The sequence below is a fragment of the Mauremys reevesii genome, linkage group 3 (assembly GCF_016161935.1).
Source record: "Mauremys reevesii isolate NIE-2019 linkage group 3, ASM1616193v1, whole genome shotgun sequence".
NCBI classification, from domain to species: Eukaryota; Metazoa; Chordata; order Testudines; family Geoemydidae; genus Mauremys; species Mauremys reevesii.
Window position 1 is genome coordinate 69826882 of NC_052625.1, and position 10399 is coordinate 69837280.

The window sequence follows — 10399 nt, forward strand, 5'->3', positions numbered from 1 at the left end:
GAAACAAGGATTTACAAAACACCTGCCTCATTCGTTATTTACCTCTGCCACATTCATTCACCTTTCAGCCTGCACCCAGAATGAGACAACGAATGTGTAATTAAAGATTACAATAAAACAAATAAAGTTGCAAAGTTAAGATTTCATGTACTCCCTTAATGTCATTTCCTGACTTTTGAGTGCTTAACCTTTGCAACCTTCATCTTCTTTTAACATCTCCTTTTGCAGGAATACATTTAAGGGCACACATGGCCAATATTCAACTCAGTTTGCTAACAAACTACCATAACTGGGGCACGTCAGGTGCAGGTAATGCACACAAAACATATACCATCAATTAAGAAACAGAAGTGATTTTGATTTTTTTTTAAAGCTTATTGTTATATCTAAGATGACTATAAATGAAATCAAATTTTAAAATTTGTTTACTTCACACAGCTGAATGCACAGCGTACAGCTCCAAAGTTTTCACTGCTCAACTACATCACTGTAGGTGACAGCTCCTGTGTGGGCTTTCCCCTAGCCTCTTCAAGAGGAGTATTGAATATTGATGAGCTGCTGCTGTTTTGAGCCAAGAATTTGCACCAATCCAAGTAGCAACAGGAAACAGGAGTGGATAGAGAGATACCACAGATCCCTGCACAGAACCAGAGGTAATGGGAAGACAGGAAAAGAGAGAGTCACTTTCTTCCCTGCTGTAATCACTACACCAAGCCACAGAGCAATGGGAGCCAAGGGAAGTGAGGAACATTCATGCCTCAGACTCATCATCAGGCTCCAAGAAGAAATTAGGATGCTTGCCTCAAATTACAACTAGTGCTGAAGGTGAACGTAAGGAGGCCTGGACAGAGAATCAAGTGGGAGGGTTGTCAGGCCCAAACACATTTTGTGGTGCTGCTTTCCAGAATGGGCATCTTCCCCTACTGCAAAAACTCTCAGAAAAACAAATCATCAGTAGAATAGAAAAGAGAAATCTTTTAAAACAGAATATTTAGAACACTTTCTGAACATACTATTTAAAGGATGCTCTATCAGATTTATTTTATACAAAGTCAGTCATTCTCAAAATTATTACACAACAACATTTTACTGCCAATCACAGGTGTCAGTTGTAATGTTTTTGTAGAGTGTTCACATCCATTACAATGAGTTTCATAACATTTATAAGAGCTCAGACTTTACCGTATGTTGTTCCTGAAATGAAATGGTCTTAACCTTAGCAATTAAAGTAGAAGATGATGATGATCAAATTAAAGTCACAGAGGTTAAAGTTTTTAAATTGTTTAATCTTATTTATAAGACTGAATTACTTCAGTTATAGTACGTACTGGGAATCAGATTGTTAATGTAATTACCAGATTAATAATGAAGAATTGGTTTAAATTGTAGTCAGCACTTCCCGCAGATCAAAGAGTACACCTACAAGTTTCAGCCAACAGAAATCCAGTACGTTAAGACAGTGTTTTTCAACCAGTGGGCTGTGATCCCCAGCAAGTCATGAAAGGCAATTGGAGGGTTGAAAGGTGTTAAAAATTATATTATAATTTTAAAGCAAAGAAAATAAAATGTCCAGGGTAACTTCAGGATGATCAAAACCTTCAAAGGCTGTGCAGTCAAATCTACTAGTTGTATTATATGGTATTTGTATAGTAATTGTAAGGCGCTCATGAATTTTTTTTAAAATTCAAATAAGGGATCACCAACCTGAAAAGACTGAGAAACGCTACGCTACTACGAATTTATTTTTTAAAAAGTACAATTACTTTTGCTCTTCATTTTAAATAATTAAATATATTAAGTTAATGCGTTATCATGGTCATTATGTGTACCAACTTTCAAAATTTTGAATAGCAACTGGTACCTAGAAGCTGCAAACGATCCTTTGCCATAGCCAAATTCGTCATCATTTTAGACTGCAGACGTCGAGCTCGTTCACACTGATCACCTTAAGAAAGAATCAATATTAAAAACAGGAATATGTCAAGTTAATGTTTACAAGTGTTAAAATAATTCCTTCATTAAAATTGACATCTAACCTTTCCCTCTCCCCTCTGGTATAGGAGAGGAGGGAAATAAAATGTAAACCTTAGTCAAAGATCTTAAGTTAAAGAAAACAACGCTGTACAAAATTGGCTCTGTTTGCTTCACAAACTGCATGTACAAAGCTGAAGACTCGAGTGTTGAAATGCATGTCTATAGGTATGTCTACACTATCCGCCAGATCGGCAGGTAGTGATCAATTTATCGAGGATCAATTTATTGCATCTAGTGCAGACACAATAAATCAATCCCTGATTGCTCTGCTGTTGACTCCTGTACTCCACTGCGTCGTGAGGCAAAAGCAGAGTCAATGGGGGAGCGCCGGCAGTCGACCCTGCGCCATGAGGACATGAGGTAAGTCGACCTAAGATACGCAACTTCAGCTATGAGAATAGTGTAGCTGAAGTGGACGTATCTTAGGTCGATCTCTCCCCCCCATCCCAGTGTAGACCAGGTCTTTGACACCCAAGCCAAGTTGGTGCATGCTACCATTTAGTTTGTGAAGGTTGTATGCAACAGTGAGGGAGACAAAGTGAAACAAGGTAAAGAATCAAAAAAATGTAGACGAGTAACCAAGAGGCAGGTATAATCTAAAGTGATTTCACTTTGGCAAAACTGAAATTTAAACTGAATTAATTGTGTCCCTTCACATTTCAAAACATCAGTAATGGATTTACAAACATTACTATGGCCACTTCCTTAAAACAGAGCTCTCGCAGTTTAAAAGCTTCTCTAACTTCTTAAAGAGAACGCAGCTCTGCCGGATGTTGATAGTGAAGGGGAGTACTGTATTGTTAACTAAAATCTGTTTTACTATTTTACAGGACAGGTACAGGACTATGCTTACTATAAATGATAAAATAGGAAATGTCTTCTGAGGTTGTCTCTCTCAAACAGTGAGCAGAAAAGCGTGGGAACTCTTAATGACCTCTGATACATTGCATATAATCTGAATAAATATTTTTACCAATTTTTCCTATATGATTTCAACAAAAGAACTAGGGATCAACCAATGAAATTAAAACGCAGTAGGTTTAAAACAAACAAAAGGAAGTACTTCTTCATACAATGCACAGTCAACCTGTGAAATCTGTTGCCATGGGATATCGTGAAGGCTAAAAGTAAACGGGTTCAAAACAGAATTAGATAACCTTCATGAATTTAAATCCTTCAATGGCTATTAGCCAAGATGATTAGAGATACAATCCCATCCTCTGGTGTCCCTAAACCTCCAATTGCCAGAGGATGGGATTGGACCTCCTGAAATTACCCTGTTCTGTTTATTCCCTCTGAAGCATCTGGCATGGGCCACTGTCAGAGACAGTATATTGAGCTAGATCAGGGATCGGCAACCTCTGGCACATGGCTCACCAGGTTAAGCACCCTGGCGGGCCGGGCTGGTTTGTTTACCAGCTGTGTCCACAGGTTCGGCCGATCACGGCTCCCAGTGGCCGTGGTTTGCCATCCCACGCCAATGGGGGCGGCGGGAAGCAGCGCAGGCCGAAGGATGTGCTGGCCGCCGCTTTCTGCCACCCCCAATGGCATGGAGTGGCGAACTGCGGCCAGTGGGAGCCGCGATCGGCCAAACCTGCGGATACGGCAGGTAAACAAACCAGCCCGGCCCACCAAGGTGCTTATCCTGGCAGGCTGCATGCCAAAGGTTGCTGATCCTTGAGCTAGATGGACCATTGATTTGAGCCATTAGGGCTGTTCTTATGTTTATTCACCATATTGGAGAATTGAAGCAGGTTTTTCCTTGGTAGTATGGCTTTACCTGACAAATGTACAGTAACTCCTCACTTAACATTGTAGTTATGTTCCTGAAAAATGCAACTTTAAGTGAAACGAGGTTAAACTAATCCAATTTCCCCACAAGATTAATGTAAATGCAGGGGGTTAGGTTCCAAGGAAATTTTGGGGGAGGCAGACAAAAGGCATTATATACTGTACTGTGGTTGGGAAGTATCCCTAGCTTACCCCACACAGACACAGCCCGCTGCAGGCAAGGACGCTAGGAAGCACCTTCGCAGCCGCAGCTTCCCCCGAGAAGAACAGGCACCGAATTTGGTGGGGGATGCTCCAGGCCCACCTCTTCCTGTAACTGCTCCACTCCAGGCCCACCTCTTCCCACTATCACTCCACCTCCTCCTCGGAGCAGCCGCATCCCCACTCCTTCCCCCACCCCTCCAAGTCCTAAGCGCCAAACAGCTGTTTGGGGAAGCACTGGGAGGGAGGGGGAGGAGGCGGAGAAGAGGAACTTGTGCAATTCTCCCTTGTAAAGTCGCTGCTCTTCCACAGAATCTTACAGGCAACGGACAGAGCAGGCAGGCAAATGATGTTATAAGGGAGCAGTGCGCAACTTTAAACGAGCATGTTCCCTAATTGAACAGTGACATAACTCTGAAACAACGTTAAGCGGGAGGACGTTAAGTGAGGAGTTACTGTATTTTTAAATCTCTCAAACATAATACTACCCCTGTGAAAACTGTGTTGATTTATATTCAAATGTAAAATTCTAGAGTAGCGAAAACACAAACAAATCCACAGACCTCAACTTAAATAGATCAAGTTGAAATTTATGCTACAGGAATGCCCAAATATTTATTAACTTTAAGAATATTTTGGTATTAAGTTTTAGATGGACATTTTCATGAGCCAAAATTGCTTTGGCTTTTGAATAATCTTAATATATTTATTTCATAAAGCAGGACAAGAAAGATTAACATAGGAAAGGTTTGCAAATACAATGGTGTAAAACATTAAGGTATTAGAAAGCTAGAACAGAAATATTTGAGCAATGGGTTAATCTTAAAACCCAAGTCGCAGTTTTATATATATATATGCATGCTTTTCCTACATGAAGAAAGTAAATGGAGATAATTACCTATCTGTGTACCTAAACTGGAGAGAATGTCTGCTGCATTAGGAAACATTTCGCATGTGCTTTTCCACGATACTGTTCAAACCAACTAGGTTTATTCCTTATCTACTTACTTGAAGAATGAAATATGATGTTTAACTCTCCCACTTTCCTGAGAAAAATGCCAGGAATTGATATTTATCACTAAGGTATAAACTTTACACACACAAAAATTGGCTTACCTTGACCAATAACTAAGACAGCTATTCCTTTCTCCAGTTCTTCAATTCCTTTCTTATACCATTCAACAGCTTGTTCCTTTTGTCCTGCTTAAAATGGAAATGGGCCCCTTACTTTCTGTAGGAAATTATAATTAAAGGAATGTTTCTACAAGATACGCAAGATGGGTAATGGGCAGAGTTTAATTACAAATGTAGAGGAAAACGACACATATGAACAAAGTACTGTTGAATAAACACTTTTAAAGGGACAACTTCACATCTAGTCAATTTCAAAGACGGAGTTAACAATAGTTTTAGGTGCTACACCTGCCTCTTCAGCACTAGTCTCAATCACTTTCTTGTTTTCATACATTTTTCTCCTAATATTTGAAAGCTCCAGAAGGAGAAAATGGACTAACCACGCATATTCACAGGAGAAACAGCGGGACTGATATAAAATGCTGTCAAGTCAAAGCAATTGCACTGGAAAACCCCTCTTTCCTAATCTTCCATTTACATATAAGGTTCATAAGGTAGCTACCATTAATAGGTATAAACATCCAGAAAATTAACACACTACAGTGATAGGCAAAGCATAAAGACACTTGTGTCCCAAATTATACTGTAATGAACCCTACAGGGCATGGTATTTTTTAAAATTGGTTCCAAAGAAGCCACTTTCTGCATAGCCCCACCTTTTAGATATCATGAAAAATAGGGATGCTGTGCAATAAATTAATACACCAGGCTTTCATTTCTAACAACCCAGGTTCAAGTCAAGAGAAAAATGAGTGCAAAAAACAACCTCTTTGGTTACTCTGTCATACCATAAAACCACTACCTATATCACAAATGTCAGCCTCTTCAAGAAGCACTAATCATTGGGATAACAACAGGGCAGGAGGGGAGAAGAGAGGACTGCGGTGACTGAACATAGCCTTGTGTAAGCTTCCCTAAATGGCAATCAAAAACATGCCTGGATTTAACATATGCTATCCGATAGTGTTGATGTAAAATTTACTGAAATACCAAAATATGCAGATTCATTTTAAAGCTCTACTCTCTCTCTCCTCTTGTACGTTTTCTGTATTCAAAGAGACATTCCATGACCTATTTAACCACATTATGAATATTAGGAATATGTCCTATTTAGCACAAGTTTTATTAAAAAAGCTTAACAATCAAGTATTAGTATCAAATATTGCTATCCTATACTTGCTGTCACAAACTGTAGTGCTATCTCCAGAAAAAAGTCAGGATAAAGGGAAGAAAGATTTTGTGAAACCTTAAATGAAAGTAAGCAAAGTACCATATATTTTCCAAGTGCTCATTTCTAAACAGCAGTGACAGTGTTGCACCCGAACCTTTTGTCCCACATCTGTTATCTAGCATTCAGTATGGCATCAGTCAATATAGTATCCAGGCATTGTCCCTAGGACCCAGTTGAAAGCTTTGTACTTCATGTGCTCTGGCTACTAGGTGTATATATTTTAAATCTCCCTTCCCACCATCTTTCTCCTTTTGAGTAGTCAGAAATCTCACTCACTCATAGACTTTAAGGTCAGAAGGGACTATTATGGTCATCTAGTCTGACCTCCTGCACAATGCAAGCCACAGAATCTCACCCACCCACTCCTGTAACAAACCCCTAACCTATGTCTGAGTTATTGAAGTCCTCAAATTGTGGTTTACAGACCTCAAAGTGCAGAGAATCCTCCAGCAAGTGACCCGTGCCCCACGCTGCAGAGGAAGGCGAAAAACCTCCAGGGCCTCTGCCAATCTTCCCTGGAGGAAAATTCCTTCCTGACCCCAAATATGGCCATCAGTTAAACCCTGAGCATGTGGGCAAGACTCACCAGCCAGCACCCAGGAAAGAATTCTCTGTAGTAACTTAGATCCCACCCCATCTAACAGTCCATCACAGACCATTGGGCATATTTGCCTGCTAATAATCAAAGATTGATTAATTGCCAAAATTAGGCTATCCCATCATACCATCCCCTCCATAAACTTATCTGGCTTCAAGACTAAGCCTGATATGTCTTTTGCCCCCACTACTTCCCTTGGAAGGCTGTTCCAGAACTTCACTCCTCTAATGGTTAGAAATCTTCGTCTAATTTCAAGTCTAAACTTCCTCGTGTCCAGTTTATATCCATTTGTTCTCGTGTCCACATTGGTACTAAGCTTAAATAATTCCTCTCCCTCCCTGATATTTATCCCTCTGATATATTTATAAAGAGCAATCATATCTCCCCTCAGCCTTCTTTTGGTTAGGCTAAACAAGCCAAGCTCTTTCAGTCTCCTTTCATAAGCAGGTTTCCCATTCCTCAGATAATCCTAGTAGCCCTTCTCCCTCCATCTCCAGCCTCTTGACTGTTAAGGGCAGCTGTGCTTCTCCAACAATGGGGGTCTCTATTACCGTACCCCTCCTTTAGCTTCCTTTTCTCAAGATAGCTCCAGTGTCTGTCTCTGCCACTGGTTATAGCTGTCTCAAACTAAACTTGAGAAGATCTGTCAGCTTCACTGCTGCCCACAAGATTCTGAAGAGAAGTTGTGAAACTGCCTAGATATTTTGTTAATTAAACTCTGCCTCTGTCTGGGGAAGTTTTGGCATTGACACAAACAACTGAACTATCTGCTGGCCAACTAAGACAACACCACTACATAGACCCAGATTCTGACTATCCCTGCAATTATAAAAAGTCATTTTATAAAAAAAATAAAATTCTGATTCTACAGAATTTGGTGTCTCACCCGTCCCTGACTCCACACAATTCCCTGAAGGGAAATGGATTTTTCAAACCATTGCCGCAGTAGTTGCAAGTTACAAGACAAGCCAATTATAGTGTGTCTAAAAGTAAGAAGTGTAAAAAAAATTAACATTAGGTAGTTATAATGATACCTAATTCATATTTTTCAAAATAAAATGGCCACAAATTCACAGGGGACAATCTAGAACTCTTAACTGACCCACAGACTATGCATAACAAAAATCACTTCACATATGAAGTTGTACAAAATGCACCCAAAAAAAATAAAAACAGATCCAGCACACGTTAATAAGTAAATCCCTTTATGTCCATAAGATTAATGGATGCTTCCCATGTAACTAATAGATCCAAATGTTAAAGTGTGATTCCTTTTCGGGAAAATGGATGTAATAGTGTCAACTGTGTATCTGACAGATCTGTTCCTAGAAAGTCATATCTGCTTGTATAAGCTGTAGTTAAAATTACTTTTTTTTTAAATATATAAACACTACTATTCACCATGCACCAATAACAACTATAAAATCTTAGAAGTGCAGAAGTAATATTTTTAAAATGCAACCTCATGAAAAAAGCAAGACCTGAAGGCTTCATGCTGCTCAACAGATTGCAATGACTTTGATATAGAGCAGTGGTCCCCAACATGGTGCCCATGGGTGCCATGGCGCCCGCCAGGGCATTTACGTGTGCCCGCCTAGTGCCCAGCAGGGGAGAGAAGCCGCAGCCCCGCGCCTGACGGGGACAGAGAACTAAGGCTGCAGGCACCGGTGTTCTCTGTCCTCGCAGCTTCTCTCTGGCTTCTCTCTTGATTCATATATTATGTAATATTAAATATGATGATTTTCATATTAATGTACAAATACAAAATCAGCCTTGAAAAATTGTTGGTGCCCACCACACTCTTCTGAAAACGTGAATGTGCTACTGGCCACAAAAAGGTTGGGGACCACTGATTAGAGGTTTGAGAATCACAGTAGTAACTTGAGCAAAGTTATTAAAAAAATATATAAAATTAAAAAAAAAAAAAAAAAGCACTACCATTACTCCCTGGACAGCAGAAACTGGGAAAGGCATCTAAAATTGAGATACAAAATGGCTATGATCATACTGGTCTAACAGGAAGTTCTGAAAGATCTACCAATCCCACAAGTATTTGTATTGGTCTCCTGAAGTGTTTCTTGTCTGCACAGCTTTTAAGTTACTTGTAAGTTATGGGACTCGGAGAAAGATGGCACTTAAAAAGGTTTACTTTGGGTTTACTTAGTTAATATTTAAATAACAGCACAAATGCAGGAGAAAAATGTAATAAGTGGTTCTCTCTCCCAACATAATCTGAGTGGCTGTTTGTGTAGTTCTATGCTGCTTAGGATAAATGAACTATACAACATGCCAATTAAAAGAGGGGACTTCAGGGATGGGATGAGGTATGGGGAGGAAGGGGAAAATCAAACTTAAACAAGTTAGTTCTTATATTTTTTTCCTCCCTAAGTGTTAAGGCTATAATTATAACATGCTTCTGAAAAAAACAAGCACTAGTTTGTTGTTATAAGCCATTACAGGTGCTTGACAGAACTGGAGATTTATCTACACTTAAGTACATTGTAATCACCACCTTTACTACCATTAAAATTTGGAACCAACTTGAGTTCTAACTTTTCCCTCCTACCCTCACAAGTCCTATGTCAAGCCAACATCTTTTTATATTAATAAGGCTGCATGCAGTCTCTTTCCGAGCCCACTACTGCCTTCCCAAGTTATTGCAGCAGACCAAAGTAAGTCTGTCCCTTTCTTGGCATACCACGCATGCAGTCTGTATAAAGGCAGGTTTCAGAGTAGCAGCCGTGTATCCGCAAAAAGACTCTGTATAAAGTCTCTATTTTGATTTTAAAGAGGGAAACAATTTTTACTTCCTGCTACGCAGAATCATAGTTTCATTATGTCTTCACATCTTAAAATCATGCTGGATGTTTCCAGGGGAATTTAAAGCCCAGCACAGTACCCAGGCCTCAGAGGACTCCCCTTTGAACATTGGCAGGGTTGCACTGCTGCAGGTAGACCAATGGTCTAAGTCAAATACACTGACAATGGCTTTTCTTTGTTTTTGTTTTTAAAATGTAAGCCATACAATGATTTTCCTCAACCTTGTATTTTATTTTAAAATTAGTTATTTCCCAGAGTTCTATAAGTTATTGGCAAAAGTAAAATAATCATGTGACTCAACAACAATTTTAGAGGAAAATGCAATGTAATAAGAGTTTAATTGCTAAGGTACAAATTATAAAGAAATTGTTTTGATATTTGGGAGCTTGTTTAATAAAATCTCTACTTAAGTTTGATATACATGTATACAATTTGCAAACGAAGAGTATGCTATAAAGATAGTGCCAGACCCTGAAATACATCATTGTTCCTGATAATCTAATTATGTAGGCATGAATAATGTGACAGTTTAGTTCTGAACATGAATACCCCATATATTTCCCCCCAATCTGTATCTATGAATTAAAATT

The 10399-nt window shown here is 39.3% G+C and overlaps 1 protein-coding gene across 8 annotated transcripts in view; it reads right to left on the reverse strand.

The window, feature by feature from the left end:
* The window catches only part of SPAST (spastin), a 59308-nt gene that overhangs the window by 47331 nt on the left and 1578 nt on the right, over positions 1–10399 (reverse strand). For 4 of the 8 annotated variants that reach the window (XR_005595863.1, XM_039529082.1, XM_039529080.1 and 1 more), the window contains exons 2-3: positions 5143–5229; positions 1862–1945 (exon numbers count right to left, since the gene is read on the reverse strand). Coding sequence is in view for 7 of the 8 variants with exons in the window: in XM_039529082.1 (XP_039385016.1) it covers positions 1862–1945; positions 5143–5229 (171 nt within the window). In the remaining variant the exon portion in view is untranslated. Of the gene's footprint in view, positions 1–1861; positions 1946–5142; positions 5230–7875; positions 7893–10399 lie in introns of those variants that run through there. The other 4 variants (XM_039529084.1, XM_039529079.1, XM_039529081.1 and 1 more) reach the window with 2 other exon arrangements.